This window comes from Bufo gargarizans, unplaced genomic scaffold, assembly GCF_014858855.1.
Source record: "Bufo gargarizans isolate SCDJY-AF-19 unplaced genomic scaffold, ASM1485885v1 original_scaffold_1489_pilon:::fragment_2:::debris, whole genome shotgun sequence".
Taxonomy (NCBI): domain Eukaryota; kingdom Metazoa; phylum Chordata; class Amphibia; order Anura; family Bufonidae; genus Bufo; species Bufo gargarizans.
In genome coordinates this window covers 18,868-37,358 of record NW_025334384.1, presented here as the reverse complement: position 1 = coordinate 37,358, position 18,491 = coordinate 18,868, and the positions used below count along the sequence as shown (strand labels likewise).

The window sequence follows — 18,491 nt, the reverse complement described above, 5'->3', positions numbered from 1 at the left end:
AATGGGGTCACATGTGGGGTATTTATACTGCCCTGGCTTTTTAGGGGCCCTAAAGCGTGAGAAGAAGTCTGGAATATAAATGTCTAAAAATGTTTACGCATTTGGATTCCGTGAGGGGTATGGTGAGTTCATGTGAGATTTTATTTTTTGACACAAGTTAGTAGAATATGAGACTTGGTAAGAAAAAACAAAAACAAAACAAAAAATTTCCGCTAACTTGTGCCAAAAAAAAAAAGTCTGAATGGAGCCTTACAGGGGGGGTGGGGGGGTGATCAATGACAGGGGGGTAATCACCCATATAGACTCCCGGATCACCCCCTGTATCACCCCCTGGTAAGGCTCCATTCAGACGTCCGCATGATTTTTTACGGATCCATGGATCGGATCCACAAAACACATGCGGACGTCTGAATGGAGACTTACTGGGGGGTTATCAATGACAGGGGGTGATCAGGGTGATCACCCCCCCCTGTAAGGCTCCATTCAGACATCCACATGATTTTTTACGGATCCATGGATACATGGATCGGATCCACAAAACACATGCGGACGTCTGAATGGAGCCTTACAGGGGGGTTATCAATGACAGGGGGTGATCAGGGTAATCACCCCCCTGTCACTGATCACCCCCCCTGTAAGGCTCCATTCAGACATCCGCATGATTTTTTACGGATCCATGGATACATGGATCGGATCCACAGAACGCATGCGGACGTCTGAATGGAGCCTTACAGGGGGGTTATCAATGACAGGGGGTGATCAGGGTAATCAGGGTGATCACCCCCCTGTCACTGATCACCCCCCCTGTAAGGCTCCATTCAGACATCCGCATGATTTTTTACGGATCCATGGATACATGGATCGGATCCACAAAACACATGCGGACGTCTGAATGGAGCCTTACAGGGGGGTGATCAATGACAGGGGGGTGATCAGGGAGTGTATATGGGTGATCACCCGCCTGTCATTGATCACCCCCTGTAAGGCTCCATTCAGACGTCCGCATGTGTTTTGCGGATCCGATCCATGTATCCATGGATCCGTAAAAATCATGCGGACGTCTGAATGGAGCCTTACAGGGGGGTGATCAATGACAGGGGGGTGATCAGGGAGTGTATATGGGTGATCACCCGCCTGTCATTGATCACCCCCCTGTAAGGCTCCATTTAGACGTCCGTATGCGTTTTGCGGATCCGATCCATGTATCTGTGGATCCGTAAAAATCATACGGACGTCTGAACGGAGCCTGACAGGGGGGTGATCAATGACAAGGCGGTGATCAATGACAGGGGGGTGATCAGGGAGTTTATATGGGGTGATCATGGGTTTATAAGGGGTTAATAAGTGACGGGGGGGGGGGGGGGGGGGTGTAGTGTAGTGTGGTGTTTGGTGCGACTGTACTGACCTACCTGAGTCCTCTGGTGGTCGATCCTAACAAAAGGGACCACCAGAGGACCAGGTAGGAGGTATATTAGACGCTGTTATGAAAACAGCGTCTAATATACCTGTTAGGGGTTAAAAAATTCGGATCTCCAGCCTGCCAGCGAGCGATCGCCGCTGGCAGGCTGGAGATCCACTCGCTTACCTTCCGCGCCTGTGTGCGCGCGTTCACAGGAAATCCCGGCCCTCGCGAGATGACGCATATATGCGTGACTCTGCGCAGGGCCGCCACCTCCGGACCGCACATCTGCGTTAGGCGGTCCGGAGGTGGTTAAAATGGAAAATTTGGCAAAAAGGTTTTAAATTCGGAAACTTAATCTCCATTTGCCATCAACTCTTGGGGAACACCTAAAGGGTTAATAATGTTAGTAAAAATCAGTTTTGAATACCTTGAGGGGTGTAGTTTCTAGAATGGGTTCACTTTGGGTGGTTTCTATTATGTAAGCCTCACAAAGTGACTTCCAACCTGAACTGGTCCCTAAAAAGTGGGTTTTTGAAAATTTCTGAAAAGGTTCTAGATTTGCATCTAAACTTCTAAGCCTTGTAACGTCCCCAAAAAATAAAACGGCATTCCCAAAATGATCCAAACATGGAGTATACATATGGGGAATGTAAACTAATAGCTATTTTTGGAGGTATTACTATGTATTATAGAAGTAGAACTTGGAAATTTGCTAATTTTTCAGAAATTTTGGTAAATTTGGTATTTTTTCATAAATAAAAACAATATGTGACGAAAAAAATAAAATAAATAACACTATCTCAGAATGGCCTGGATAAGTAAAAGCGTTTTAAAGTTACCACATAAAGTGACACTGGTCAGATTTGCAAAAAATGGCCAAGTCCTTAAGGTGAAATAGGGCTGAGTCCTTAAGGGGTTAAACAGGTATTTATCGTGATAAATTTCTTAACACCGTTATCGTCTGAATATTTTTGATATCGCCCAACCCTACCTTAGGCAGAGTTCCATAGTCTCAATGCTCTTACTGTAAAGAATCCCGACCCCTGAGATACTCCACTAGTGACAATGACCCAATCTGAGTGTGTACAATTAATAACCACCCTCTGTTTTCTATTACTGAACCAGTTACTTAGCCACATACAGACATTTTCTCCCAGTCCAAACATTCTAATTTTATATAATAACCTTTTATGTGGTACCGTGTCAAATGACTTTATTCATAAAGTCATGAATAAGAACTGCCATGTTTGAAACGCGTCGACTGACACAAGACCGCGTGTTTTTACCGCTTGTGATCTGAACAGCTGTAATTTTTGCATCCACCGGAATAAAGAAGTTACGGCTTGAAATGAACATTAAAAGTGCTGGATTTTTCTTTCCTTTTGGCATTAGTATACATAAGATTAAGAGGTTTATGTATATTTTTTTACCCTACACCTTACCTTCTGAAATGTTCTAGTCCCTCCTTCCACTCCTCCCCCAGTTCTATTACCTTACCCCAGGACACTAACTGCACTATTATCCTCCCACCCAGTCCCTAGTTTAAACACTCCAACATTTTAGCCATCTTCTCCCCCAACACAGCTGCCCCTTCCCCCATTGAGGTTCAGCCCATCCCTACGATAGAGCCTGTAGCCGATAGAAAAGTCGGCCCAGTTCCCCAGGAACCCAAACCCCTCCTTCCTACACCAGTTCTTGAGCCACTTGTTAACATCCCTAATCTCCCGCTGCCTTTTCTTGTGTGGCTCGTGGTACAGGTAGTATTTCGGAAAATACTACCTTTGAGGTCCTTGCCCTAAGCTTTTGACTTAAATCCCTAAAATTATTTTTAAGGATGCTCCACCTACCTCTAACTTTGTCATAGGTTCCGATATGGACCACGACTGCTGGATCTTCTCCAGCCCCTCCCAGTAATCTGTCAACTCGAGCGCCAGGAAGACAACACACTGTTCGATGATCCCGGTCTTTGTGACAGATCGCCCCATCTGTACCCCTAATAATTGCGTCTCCCACTACCAGCACCTGTCTGGCCTGCCCTGCTCTCCTGCTTACTGGAGATGACATTCCCCCGACTCACAGAGGAAGTGTCTGGCTGCAGCAGTGCTCTCTGAACTGACATCCCCCTCATCTGCCAACCGTGCAAACTTGTTGGGGTGTGACAGATCAGGGCTAGCCTCCCTGGCACTCTTCCCTCTACCCCACTTTCTAAATGTTATCCAGCTAGCTACCTCACCCTCCTCGCTACCACCCTCCCCCAAATCTACCCCAAAGAGTGCTTGCTCAGTGAGCAAACTCTTTTCCAAATTGTCAACGCCTCTCCGTATTGAAATTCGCTCGTTTAGATACTCAATATGCGATTCGAATTAAATTTGCTCACATTTTGAACAAATATATGCACCCTCAAACAGCAGTTCCAGGGCTGCATACATTAGACAAAATGTGCACTGGACTGCGCTGTCAATGGAACACATACTAAATGGGGATTACGCAAGAAGAGAGAAAAATACAATAAAATGCAGTAATAAACTGATCTACTGCAGTCCCCCACTGAAGTCCCTGAATCCGAAGTCAATTAATCTAAAGTCACACACTTAATACAAACACACACTGGAAATCAAACACTCGCGTTATTTGACTGCTTGTATAAATGGAGCTCTCAAAACGGCCTGTTTTTTTCTCTCTTTTCTGTGTTGCCTGACGTTTTACACCACTAGATGGTGTTATATCCCTTTCCTGCTGTAAGACCTCATGCACACGACCGTATTTTGTTTCCGTGTCCGATCATTTTTTTTTTTGCGGATAGGATGCGGACCCATTCATTTGACACACCGTGTGCTGTCCGCATCAGTAGGTCCGCTCCGTTGCGCCGCAAAAAAAAAAAAAAAAAAAAAAAAAAAAAAAAAAAAAAAAAAAAAGTGCACGTCCTATTGTTTTCTAGTTTGCGGACAAGGATAGGCATTATTACAATGAATCCGCCAAAAAATTAAAATAAAAAAAAAAAAAAAAAAAAGAAGCTGCCATACGGAACCCCATCCGTTTTTGTTTTTTTGCGGATTCGCAATTTGCGTGCCGTAAACCACATACAGTCGTGTGCATGTAGCCTTACCCTGATGAAGATGAGAGATATCCTTAAGGGATTAAAAAATAAAGTTAGATATATCATTTCAAAAGGAAGACCTCATTTGGAACTTACCTGCCTGATTTGTAATATAAGTCATGTTAGCTGGATCAAGTTCACGGGCTTGAGCATAGTGCTTCAGTGCAGTTTCAAAATCTTTCTTCTTGTAAGCTTCATTGCCAAACTCTTTCTCCTTTTGAGCCTTAGGTAGATAAGAACATTTGAAAACCTGTTACATCCTGTTCCTTGCAAAAAGGAGATTTTTGTGAACTCACCTGTAAAATCTTTTTCTCGCTTTATTCATTGGGGGACACAGGACCTTGGGTATAGCTTGCTGCTGCCACTAGGAGGCGACACTAGGCTGAAAACTGTTAGCTCCTCCCCTGCAGGCTATACCCCCTCCAGCCTGGAGAGCATTTCAGTTTCTGCTCCAGCAGTAGGAGAGACCAAATTAAAAAGTAAAAATCAACAGAAAACTGTACACTGTCATGAGACCAAACCGAACACAAGGTCCCAACAGACAAAACAGGAACCCCACTTGCCTCACAACAATATGTGGGTGGGTGCTGTGTCCCCCAATGAATCAAGCGAGAAAGAGATTTTACAGGCGAGTTCACAAAAATCTAATTCTCTCTTTCATATCACTGGGGGACAAAGGACCGTGGGACGTCCTAAAGCTGTCCGCGGGGAGGGAAACAAAATTCTCCCAAACCAACTCTCTATGGAAGTCACTGAACTGCGGCCTGCAGAACCCTGCGGCCGAGAGAAGCATCCGCCGAGGCTAATGAATGCACCCGGTAAAATTTAGTAAAGGTGTGTAGAGAGGACCAAGTCGCTGCTTTACACAACCGAGACACAGAAGCGTGGTGGAGGTGTGCCCAAGAAGCCCGACCGCTCTGGTAGAGTGAGCCGTGATCCCGGGTGGAGGATCCTTGTCCCTGGAACAATAGGCCTCAGCAATGGCTGAGCGAATCCACCGAGCAATAGTCACCTTTGAAGCTGCCAAACCTTTACGAGGGCTTTCTGAGATAAAGAACAGAGCGTCAGTGCGACAGATAGATCTTCAAGGCCCGTACTACATCCAGACGATGGAGGGAGACCTCCCACGGATGAGAAGGCTGAGGGCAAAACAATGTCCTCATTCACGTGAAAAGGCAGAAACAACCTTTGGTAAAAAAGATGGCACTGGACGAAGAACCACCTTATCTTGGTGAAACACCAAAAAGGGTTCTTTGTAGGAGAGAGCTGCCAGTTCCGAAACCTGTCGAATAGAGGTAATGGCCACTAAAAAGGCCACTTTCCAGGAAAGTAGACCTACGGAAACTTCACTCAGAGGTTCGAACGGCGCCGTCTGGAGCGCACCGAGAACCAGGCTCAGGTCCCAAGAATGTAATGGGGGCCGATATGGGGGAACTGTATGAGCTACTCCTTGCAAGAAAGTCTTGACCGGACCTAGGACGGCTAGAGTACGTTGGAAAAAAATGGACAGGGCCGAGACCTGCCCTTTGAGGGAACCGAGAGCCATGCCCAGGTCCAATCCCGACTGAAGGAATGCTAGAACCGTCGGAAGGGAAAAACGTCTGGAAGAGCTCGCTCCTCGCAGAAACGCAAGAAGGATTTCTAGATCAGGTAGTAAACCCTAGAAGAGGAAGGTTTCCTGGCCCTAATCATGGTTTGAATGACCGCATGAGAAAAACCTCTGCGTTTCAACAGAAAGTTTTCAACAGCCACGCCGTTAAATGTAGCGTATCTAAACTCTGATGGCAGACTGGGCCCTGGGAGAGTAGATCGGTTCTGATTGGCAGAGGCCACGGAGCATCTCCTAGCAGAAGAATGAGTTCCAAGCTTGTCGAGGCCGAGCTAGAAGTGGTAACAGTGGGAACACGTGAAGAAACTCGAAGCTGTCCCAAGGCGCCACAAGAGCGTCCACGCTGTGTGCTGCAGGATCCCTTGCGCGAGAGAGGAAGCACGGGAGCTTGTGATTGAACCTGGACGCCATCACGTCCACTTCCGGACATCCCCACCTGAGACAGATGGCCTCGAACACTTCCGGATGGAGGGACCACTCCCCCGGGTCCACTGTTGTCCGGCTGAGAAAGTCTGCCGTCTAGTTGTCCACTCCCGGGATGAAGACTGCCGAAATGGGAACATGGGACTCCGCCCACTGCAAAATCTTCGCAGACTCCTGCATCACTGGAAGGCTGCGAGTCCCTCCTTGGTGGTTGATGTAGTCCACAGCTGTGGCATTGTCCGACTGCACCCTGATCGGACGACCCTGCAGAAGTGGAGTCCAACGGACAAGGGAGAGAAATGGCCCGGAGTTCCAGTATGTTGATGGAAAGTTTGGACTCCGATGGAGACCAAACATCCTGGACCGTCCGTGTGGCGAGAACTACGCCCCAACCACGAAGGCTGGCGTCTGTTGTAATGATCGTCCATAATCACTGGAAGGAAGGATTTCCCCGCCAACAGATGCGCAGACTGTCAACCAACCGAGGGCTTTACCCGTTTGGAGGGACAGCCGGATCTGGCAATCCAGGGATTCGTCCCAAGATGACAAAATGGCTCGTTGAAACACCTCGTGTGAAAATGAGCGAAGTGAATGGCCTCGAAGGAGGCCACCATCATGCCCAGCACCCGCATGCAATTGCGGATAGATGTATTGTGGCAATGGAGTAATATGCGTATAGATCTCTGAATGTCCACGCTCTTGTCCAATGGCAGGCGTACCACAGCTGCACCTGAGTCTAGTATCATGCCCAGAAACCTGATGTGTGGTGGGAGATGAGCAGGATTTCTGCCGATTGACTATCCACCCGAAGCGGGACAGGGTGCTCAAAGTGATCTGAAGACTCTCCTCGCATTGTCAGACCGTAGATGCTTTGATCAAGATATTGTCTAGATACGGGAGGAGAGTGATGCCCCTGGAGTGCAGGAGACCCAGGAGGGGGGCAAGCACCTTTGTGAACACTCTGAGCTGTCGCTAGGCCGAATGGCAGGGCGACGAACTGGTAGTGACATGAATGAATGGCAAAACGAAGAAAACGTTGATGAGCGGGTGCGATGGGAACGTGTAAGTAGGCGTCTTGGATGTCTATCGATGCCATGAGTTCTCCCTGTACCAAAGAGGCAATCACGGAGCGGAGAGACTCCATCTTGAACCGTTGAATGCAGAGGAAGCGATTCACTATCTTGAGGTCCAGCACTGGGCGAACATCGCCTTCCTTTTTGGGTACTACAAAAAGGTTTGAATAGAAACCTGTAAATCTTTCGTGTAAGGGGACCAGAATTATCACGCCCCGTATGAGAAGGGCCTGGACTGCTTGGAAGAAAGCAGCCGCCCGACCCGGATCCTTGGGCGGGTGGGATAGATTTGAATTCTATCTTGTATCCTGATGTCACTACCTCTCGTGCTCAAGCGTCCGATATATCAGTTCGCCACATTTCCTGAAAAAGAAGGAGACGACCCCCCACCTGTAAGGGTGAGGCCGCACCTTCATGCTGAGGGCTGTTTCCCGGGAGCGGAACGAGGCTGTTGCGCTCGCGGATGCCATGCTGGCTGGGGTTTGAAGGATGGGCCTTTTCGCTAGTCCTGACTGGGTGGCCTAGACGCAGGTGGGGCCGCCGGACGAAAGGCCTGATAACGGGAAGATGTGACCCTAGGACGAAAGGAACGTTTCGCCTTGGGTTGCGGTAAATGTGTGCTCTCCCCCCCCCCCCCCCCCGTTGCTTCCGAAATAATATCATCTAGCCGGGTACCAAAGAGTCGAGACCCGGCAAAAGGAAGTCTTGAAAGAGAATGTTGAGGATGAATCTGCCGACCAGACTTTAAGCCACAGTTGTCGGCGGATAAATACCGCAAGAGCCGAGGAACGGACAACCATCGTCCCCGCGTCCAGAGCGGCTTCGCAGAGGTACTTTCTTGCCTGCGAAATTTGTACTGCCAAGGACTGGAGTTCCGCATGAGGAAGATTGGTCGCAAGGTCTTGATTCAAACGGAGGGCCCACTCCAAAACCGCCTTGGCTACCCATGCTGATGCGAAGATCGGGCGTAAGGCTGAACCACTGGCTGCAAAGACCGACTTTGATAGAGTCAATGCGCCGATCTACTGGGTCCTGGAGAGAGGAGCCATCCGTTACCAGAATAGTTGTGTTCTTTGCGAGGCAAGCAACCGGTGGGTCTACCTTCGGAGGGGAGGCCCATTTTTCCACACAATCAGTTGGAAAAGGGTAGAGCAAGTCTAACCGCTTTGGGACAATGAAGCGCAAACCTGGCTGGTCCCAAGCCTTTGCGACAACAACAGAAAAGTCGTTGTGTACAGGGAAGGACTTAGGGGTCTGCTTTGTACGCAAAAATGACACTTCCTGGTGGCTGGGAGTTCCTCCTGAACTTGGAAAGTGCCTCGGATAGCTGAAATCATCTGCCATAGACACAATCTGGGAAGACTGCTCCAGGTCCATCTCCGTATCTGAATCCGCAATCTCACCATCTGATAGTGCGTCACCTAAAATGGACAACGTCCGAGATCCGGAACAGAGAGGGGGAGGGGATGCAGAGGCATCAGAAGAGGAATGACGACCTGATCTGGGACGCTTGCTAGTAAGCCTGCTCCTAGTTTGTGCGCCTTGCGAAGGTAAGGGCTGCACTGTGGGTGATCTCTCTACCAAACGACCCAGTAATGAAAGGGTGGAATGGGAGACTTTGGAGAGGTCTTCTTCTGCCCGGGACAGGGACCTTGCCCAGTCAGGTTCTCCACAGCCAGAGGGGTCTTGAACTCCTGTGGGTTGTGACAAGATGGATGGATGGCTCTGTGGGGCTGCCTGACATGCAGAGCATAGAGTGACTGGCCACGAGGGAATTTAACAGAACATGAAGTGCAGGCATAATAAGTGGTCTTGCAGGGGGCCTGGGGAGGGGTCTTGGCTGGGTCTGACATTGTGTGGCTTCTCTATGCTGGAGGGGGTAGCGATCTCCTACCATTAGAAGTCCTAGGTCCTGTTTCCTTGTGGCAAGGGAGCGCTGGAGAGGTCTTCCAGAGTGCAACGGTGGGAAAATCAGGCTCCGCCCCCGCACTGGAAAATAGGCCCCGCGCGGGTCGTGTGAGGAAGTGGCCGGGAAGAAGCCACGCCCCCCGCTCACGTGCTAGGAGCCGCCATGAGACGGGAAGGGGTTTATATAGCGCCGGACATGTTGCCTCAGGAGATGCCTGGAGACTGAAGTGGAGTGGGGAGGAAGAGCGCTGAAGAGGGAGAGATCGGACTGCTCTCCTTGTAGTAGCAGAGCCGCTATGCTGCCGACATTAGCCCCCGCACTGCCGCGCTGAGGATCTGAGGACGCAGGTAGGGAGGTCACTACCCAGCAGTGAGGAGCTAAGGGAGGGAGAAAGGGGAGTAATACTCACCCGTCTTCTGTGGACTTCACCCTTAGATGTCGTGCCAGCAGGGCAACCCTAAAAACTGAAATGCTCTCTCCAGGCTGGAGGAAGTATAGCCTGCAGGGGAGGAGCTAAACAGTTTTCAGCCTAGTGTCTCCTCCTAGGGGCAGCAGCAAGCTATACCTATGGTCCTGTGTCCCCCAATGATATGAGCGAGAAATAGAGGGACAAGGGTTTATTCATTACCAGAGGAAGCCTAAGAATGACACTGTTTAGGGAAAGAATACCCAGCACACCTTTGTTATCACCCCAGCCATCTCTTTAATTCTAGGTAGAAAGCATGCCAGGGAGGGAACATCATAAAAGCACTACAGCCAAGGCTACTTTCACACTAGCGTTCATAGGTCCGTTCGTGAGCCCCGTTTGAAGGAGCTCACGAGCGGACCCGAACGCCTCCGTCCAGCCCTGATGCAGTCTGAATGGAGCGGATCCGCTCAGACTGCATCAGTCTGGCGGCGTTCAGCCTCCGCTCCGCTCGCCTCCGCACGGACAGGCGGACAGCTGAACGCTGCTTGCAGCGTTCAGCTGTCCGCCTGGCCGTGCGGATCCGTTCAGACTTACAATGTAAGTCAATGGGAACGGATCCGCTTGAAGATGTCACCATATGGCTCAATCTTCAAGCGGATCCGTCCCCCATTGACTTTACATTGAAAGTCTGAACGGATCCGCTCAGGCTACTTTCACACTTAGAACTTTTTCTAAGTTATTAATGCAGACGGATCCGTACTGAACGGAGCCTCCGTCTGCATTAATATGATGGGATCCGTTCAGAACGGATCCGATCGAACGCTAGTGTGAAAGTAGCCTAAGGGGATGCAATATGAAGATTTACAGAATTTTCCAGACTATAAGACAACATAGCATAAAAATAAATAATTTATCTGCTACATGCACAAAACACAGCTCTGCAACACGGACATAGGGTACATCTTTAGTAAAAACGTGTCCACATTATTGAAGGTCCTTAAAAGGGGTATTCCCATCTTCTTAGTCATATTTAATTAAGTTATTTATTCCCCAATGAACTAATTTCCAAATATATCTGGAGAAAAAATAAAAATAAATTTGCACTCTTTTCTTTCAAATATAATTTTCAATTTCCATTATTTATTTTTGCAGCCCATGGATACGGCCACCGCTCACATCCATGGGCCTCTCTTGCGTATTGTTATCTCTTGCGATGCCGGCCTCCTCACTGACACTGAGCGCTTACGCATGTCGCCAGCTGGCCGAGCGGATCCATATTCTTTTGAGCCGCGGCTAATATGGTTCTGCGCATGCGCGGCCACCGAACAGTTTGTGCAGGGAAGAGAGTGCGGACAGCGTCGGAGGACAAAAGCGGTGGGTAAGTATTATTTCTATGTGCACCACCAATTCCACCAACGATTGGAGCTGTTTGAGGCACTTGGGGGACTGTTTAATGTAGCAGAGCTTAATATGCTGCTGTTCAGCCATAGTTCTAGTGGGGAAGGGAATAGACAGATGTAGCAGGGCGGTATATGTGGCGGGTCAGCATCAATGCTGGTGGAAGAGAAAAACTGATGTAGCAGAGCTGAATATACGTCTGTTCTGACACAGTGCTGGTTGAAGAGATAAACAGACAGATGTAGCAGAGCTGTATATGAAGCTTTTCAGACACAGTGCTAGTGGGGGAGTAGAATAAAGATGTAGCAGGGCTGTATAGGAAGCCATTCAGCCAAAGTGATGTTAGGGGACTGGAGAAGACACATGTAGCTGAGCTGTATATGCATCTATAAGAATACATAGTGTAAGGTTTATACATAACTGGAGTACAGCTGTAATGGAAACAAATCTCCATCAGTGCTGGTGGGTGGGGGTTGGTCAAGCTTTTGAGCTAATGTATAATATGGAATTATAATTTTTGATGCACAGAATGGGTTTGTAAAAGATCAGACTGAGATTTTATGTGTAAAACTGCAGAAGAGCCATGTGTTACTGTACACCGAGCTCACTTCACATGGCTCTCTGATGATTCCCCAGCTGGGGGAGAGGCCTCACAGACACTGCCAGACTGATGACTCATACTCTTCACATGAACTAGCAAGCAAGGACTGAGTTCTCAGTGTGATGTCATAAGGAGGTGTGGCTGGCCTTCACTCTATCTGTCTAATCCCGCCCAGCTTTAGAAGCCTCAAACCACGAAGTGAATTCTGCTGTAACTGCAGCTCAGGCTGATTTAGCAAGATTGGAATACCTCTTTAACCTCTTCCGGACACATGACGTACCGGAGCGGCATGTTGTCACGCTAGGTCATGTGCATTTCCGATCACCGCCGCTCGATTATCGGAACCCGATGCCTGCTCAAATCGTTGAGCAGGCACCGTGGCTAAATGCGCGGGGTGTCCCTTAACCCCCGTGTCCGCGATCTCCGCAAACCGCAGGTTAATTTAGACCCGCGGTATGCGGCTTTTCAATGTTGCGGCGGTGATGCCAGCGGGTCCCCATGTGGCTGTAGGGGGGGACCCGATAGCATGGAAGGCAGCGCGATGCCTTCCTGAGGCATCGGTGCTGCCTTCCTGTGACGAGCCTGTGAGATCCACAGGCCGGAAGCTGTGACGAGCCCCCTGGATCTCACAGGCCAGAAGCTGTATGAGTAATACACACAGTATTACTCATACAGCCAATGCATTGTAATACAGAAGTATTGGAATGCATTGTAAAAGGGATTGGACCCCCAAAAGTTGAAGTCCCAAAGTGGGACAAAAAAATAAAGTATAAAAAAAATAAAAATAAAAAGTCCCCCCCCCCAAAAGTTTCAAGTAAAAAAAAATAAACAAAAACATAACTTTTCGCGGCTTCCGTATCGACCGGCGAGTGTAAAAAAGGCTATTTTTTGGCATCTTACATCACAAAAAGTGTAATAGCAAGCGATCAAAAAGTCCTATGCACCCCAAAATAGTGTCAGTCAGTCATCTCATCCCGCAAAAAATGAGACCCTAACGACAATCGCCCAAAAACTGAAAAAAAACTATGGCTCTCAGACTATGGACACACTAAGGTCCCTTTCACACGAGCGTGATTTCCACACGGGTGCAATGCGCGAGGTGAACGCATTGCAGCCGCACTGAATCCTGACCCATTCACTTCAATGGGGCTGTGTACATGAGCGTTGTTTTTCACGCATCAGTTCTGCGTTGTGTGAAAACCACAGCATGTTCTATATTCTGGTGAATGGTGCAGCGTTTTTCACTCATGGTTGCTAAGAGATATTGTTTGTAAACCTTCAGGTTTTTTTATCACGCGCGTGAAAAACACATTGCACCCGCGCAGAAAAACTGAACAGCTAAACGCAATTGCAGACAAAACAGACTAAACATGCTTGCAAAATAGTGCGAGTTACCCTGAACGCATCCTGAGCCAATCAGTCACGCCCGTATGAACCCTGCCTAAAACATGATATTTTTTTGTTTTAAAAATGAAATCATTGTGTAAAACATCAATAAAAAAATAAATTATAAATATATATATATATATATATATATATATATATATATATATATATATAAAATTTGTATACATATTAGGTATCGCGACGTCCGTGACAACCTGCTCTATAAAAATACTGTTGGGGGGGGGGGGGGGGGGAGAGACACTGTGCCAAAACAGCTATTTCTTGGTTACCTTGCATCACAAAAAAAGTCTAAGGCTACTTTCACACTAGCGTTCAGAACGGATCCATCTGCATTATATTGTAGCAGAGCGGAGGCTGAACGCCGCCAGACTGATGAATTCTGAGCAGATCCGCGTCCACTCAGAATGCATTAGGGCTGGACGGAAGCGTTCGGCTCCGCTTGTGAGCCCCTTCAAACGGAGCTCACAAGCGGAGCCCCGAACGCTAGTGTGAAAGTAGCCCAATACAGAGCAACCAAAAATCATATATACCATAAACTAGTACAAACAAAACTTCCACCCTATCCGGTAGTTTCTAAAATGGGGTTACTTCTTTGCAGTTTTTACTCTAGGGATGCATTAGGGGGGCTTCAAATGGGACATTTTTTATTTTATTTTTTTGACACAAAAGAATTAAAATGGAAAAATGTACCAAAAAATAAAAATTTCAATTCTGAAATTGTATCTCTATTTTCCATTAATTCTTGTGGAACACCTAAAGGGTTAACAACGTTTGTAAAAATCAGTTTTGAATACCTTGAGGGGTGTAGTTTCTTTTTTGGGTGGTTTCTATTATGCAAGCCTCATAAAATGACTTTGTAAAATGTTATTCCCAAAATGATCCTAACATGAAGTAGACATATGGGGAATGTAAAGTAATAACTATGTATTATAGAAGTAGAGAAATTGAAACTTGGAAATTTGCAATTTTTTCCAAATTTTTGGCAAATTTGGTATTTTTTTTATAAATAAATTTTATTTTATTTTTTTTAACTCCATTTTACCAGTGTCATGAAGTACTATACCTGACAAAAAATGGCCTGGATAAGTCAAAGCGTTTTAAAGTTATCACCACTTAAAGGGGTTGTCCGTCCCTTATTTTCACCCCGGCAGCCCCCCTGAGCCTCGCATCGGAGCATCTCATGCTCCGATGCGCTCCCGTGCCCTGCGCTAGATCGCGCAGGGCATGGGCTCTTGTGTTTTCAATAACACACTGCCGGGCAGTAACTTCTGCCCAGCGGTGTGTTCGGTGACGTCACCGGCTCTGAGGGGCGGGCTTTAGCTCTGCCCTAGCCGTTTTACTGGCTAGGGCAGAGCCAAATCCCGCCCATCAGTGCCGGTGACGTCACCGGGCTTCCTGTCAGCCCCATAGAGAGCCCCGGTACGTCACCGGAACTCAGAAAAATGCCTTTGCCCTGTGCAATTTAGCGCAGGGCAAAGGAGAGCATCAGAGCATGAACTGCTCCGATGCTCGTGTCAGGGGGGCTGCCTGGGTGAAAATGGAGGTATGTCCAAGTTCAGCTCTGAACCTGGACAACCCCTTTAATGTGACACTGGTCAGATTTGCAAAAAATGGCCTGGTCCTTAAGGTGAAATAAGGCTGTGTCCTTAAGGAGTTAAGCTGCAGTTAGGAGCAGTTATCTCTGTAACTGCAGATTAGAGACCTTAAGCCCTACATTTTTTACCCTGTCCTCTGCTGAGTGGCATGTGCTGAACCAGGTTTCAGTCTCCTCTCCTGTCTGCACTGATCTCACTCAAATCAAGGTCAGGCAGGGAGACAGAAAAATGTGCAGACACACACCTCTCTCATTGATCTCGCAGAGCGTGCTGTCAGAACTATTGGGCGAAAAGGAATCAATATTATAAAAGCCTTTATATAGATTATGGTACATTTAAAGATGAGTATATAGACATTCTGATTGCCCTTTCAGAAAACAGACAAGATGGCTATGTGAGTTCAAGCTTTCTCAAGACAGAGAATCACTAACTAAAAAGTTAGGAATGCTTGCATAAACAATTCCCAGGTCGTAAATTGAATGGGGGAGGTAGAGACGTACCATAAAACATGCAGGCCAGCCTTTACAAACAATGGATTGAATGTGCCAAGTTTTTTTTCCCACCTATTTCCAATAAATAGAAGGGGATAACTTATATTTATTATAATGATTATAATCTTACCAATTGATTGTATTGTGATATTATATGCATTATTTTATATGATTATGTTTAAGTATAATCATGTAATTAAAATAGATTCTTTGAGTGTAGAGAATTAGGCAAGATTGCCAATATCGTCCCTGAGTGTGTGAAAACATTGGGAGTTAATTACCTTATGTCTAAAGAATGTGGAGATAAGGGAGATAAGTGTTTTGATAGAGTTTGTCTCAGGTCGTATATTTTTGAAGTAGACTGAATGTTTTATGGTTAGTATACCTAGGTGTCTTCCTTATCTTATTTAAAGCTCCGTCTTAGATTTAGGTCAGACTCAGAGGTTATCTTTTACAAAATTAAAAGAAAATAGAAGAGGTGATTTGTAAGTACACCAACTCTTACATAAAACCCTAGTGCCCCCTTGTAGTAGGCTTGAGGTAAGAAAAAAGGGGATGATATAACACAAAATGATGTCATAATCACGTGGCAAACCAAGTCAAGCCCCTTTTTAGGAGATAGTATGAGGGGACACAGGGGGAAGTCACTACAACCAGAAGGAAAGAAAGCCATCACAACACCCAAGAAAAAGACACACAAGATAGAGGAGAGATCAGATGAAAAACGAATACTGATTAATCCTGAATAGCTGGCATAGTAAACATTTTCATCTGTATATTAGGCAACTGATTGACATATACATATTTATTTAAATAGACCATATTGTGCTGTGTAGGATCTAGATTGATTTGGGTTAATTGTACCTGTAGCATCAATGTCTTTCAATCTAGGGAGATAAATCTATACAATTGATATATCTACAATTGTATAGTCTCCAAGGAACTGATTTTCGTTCTAGTCAGATGGTCTAATTGAATGCATATATTACATAACATTGTGGAGGCTAGGGGTGCAACAAATACTAGACTAAATCAAGTAATCAGACACAAATAAATCCTCAAAGCAAATTTTTTGCATCGAGGATTCATTTGTGTCACGTGACCACGGAGCGGGAGTGAAGCGCTTGAAATACTCACCTTTCCAGCAGGGGGCCTCCGGACACTCCACAGCACGTCCACAGTGCCGCTCTGCACTGACCTCCTGACGTACGCACGCCGTGATCTGACGCGCTGTGTGACGTCAGGCGCAGAGCAGCGGGGAACGATGGAGTCCCAGCTGGAAAGGTAAGTTGGTGTGACTTCGAGGAACGAAGGGTGTTGGGGACTGATGGTAGGGGGTCTGATAAGATTTTATAAAGGAAAACCAGTCTATTAATTCATTTACTAGAGTCCTAGTGGAGGCCTAATTTTGATTTGGATTATAATCTAGAGTTATAACAAAACTCATACATGAGGAGATGTCATCATGCACGGTTAAATTTTGATTCAGGAAAATCTGTTAGCTGGGAAAAATCAAGTGTCAATTCTGTTTTCTGTTATTACTAAAATACCAATTTAATTATTGATTATATCTATATCCTATAGGTTTTTTTGTCTTATTGATTGCAGACAATTGATTATTTATTCTTGAATAGTCAATTTTATATCGTCTTATATTTTATATTGCACTGAAATCGATAATTTCATCGATCAATCGGGACAAACCACCAAAATGACAAAAAAGGGGTTTATATGATTTTACTTGAAAAATTATGTTCAAAGGCCATATTAAAACAAATTGTGGATGGCACAGATATGGGGAGGGGGACCTGTGGGTGGATGGCACTGTTATGGGGAGGGGGACCTGTAGATGGCACTATATAGCATCTCAGTGTCATCCACAGATCCCCTCCCCATAACAGCCCCGGCCCCGCCGCTCACAGCAGTATTCCTTAACCGGCAGTAACTTACTTTAAATCACTGCATCTTTATCACCTTACAATGAAGCTCCAGTAACAGGCTAAGTGGGCGGCGGCGGCACGTAATGTCACTTATTCATGTGACGTGCCTGCTCCACCCACCTTATGAATGAAGCAGGCAGAGCATGCGAGTCACGTTACACCGCCGCCCTCTCTGCCTGTTACTGGAGCTTCATTGTAAGGTAATAAAGATGCAGCGATTTAAAGTTCAAGGACCTGCAGGTATAGCGCCTGACTGTAAATATATATATATATATATATATATATATATATATATATATATATATATATATATATATATACACACACACACACACACATATACATACAGTACAGACCAAAAGTTTGGACACACCTTCTCATTCAAAGAGTTTTCTTTATTTTCATGACTATGAAAATTGTAGATTCACACTGAAGGCATCAAAACTATGAATTAACACATGTGGAATTATTACATAACAAAAAAGTTTAAAACAACTGAAAATATGTCATATTCTAGGTTCTTCGAAGTAGCCACCTTTTGCTTTGATTACTGCTTTGCACACTCTTGGCATTCTCTTGATGAGCTTCAAGAGGTAGTCACCTGAAATGGTTTTCACTTCACAGGTGTGCCCTGTCAGGTTTAATAAGTGGGATTTCCTGCCTTATAAATGGGGTTGGGACCATCAGTTGCATTGAGGAGAAGTCAGGTGGATACACAGCCGATAGTCCTACTGAATAGACTGTTAGAATTTGTATAATGGCAAGAAAAAAGCAGTTAAGTAAAGAAAAACGAGTGGCCATCATTACTTTAAGAAATAAAGGTCAGTCAGTCCGAAAAATTGGGAAAACTTTGAACGTGTCCCCAAGTGCTGTCACAAAAACCAGCAAGCGCTACAAAGAAACTGGCTCACATGCGGACCGCCCCAGGAAAGGAAGGCCAAAAGTCACCTCTGCTGCGGAGGATAAGTTCATCCGAGTCACCAGCCTCAGAAATCGCAGGTTAATAGCAGCTCAGATTAGAGACCAGGTCAATGCCACACAGAGTTCTAGCAGCAGACATCTCTAGAACAACTGTTAAGAGGAGACTGTGTGAATCAAGCCTTCATGGTAGAATATCTGCTAGGGAACCACTGCTAA

General features: G+C 46.2%; 1 protein-coding gene across 1 annotated transcript in view; it reads right to left on the bottom strand.

The window, feature by feature from the left end:
• Nucleotides 1-18,491, bottom strand: part of STIP1 (stress induced phosphoprotein 1) — a 50,905-nt gene that overhangs the window by 14,496 nt on the left and 17,918 nt on the right. The window contains exon 6 of the mRNA XM_044274127.1: nt 4,596-4,722. Within this exon, the coding sequence (XP_044130062.1) occupies nt 4,596-4,722 (127 nt within the window). The remainder of the gene's footprint in view (nt 1-4,595; nt 4,723-18,491) is intronic.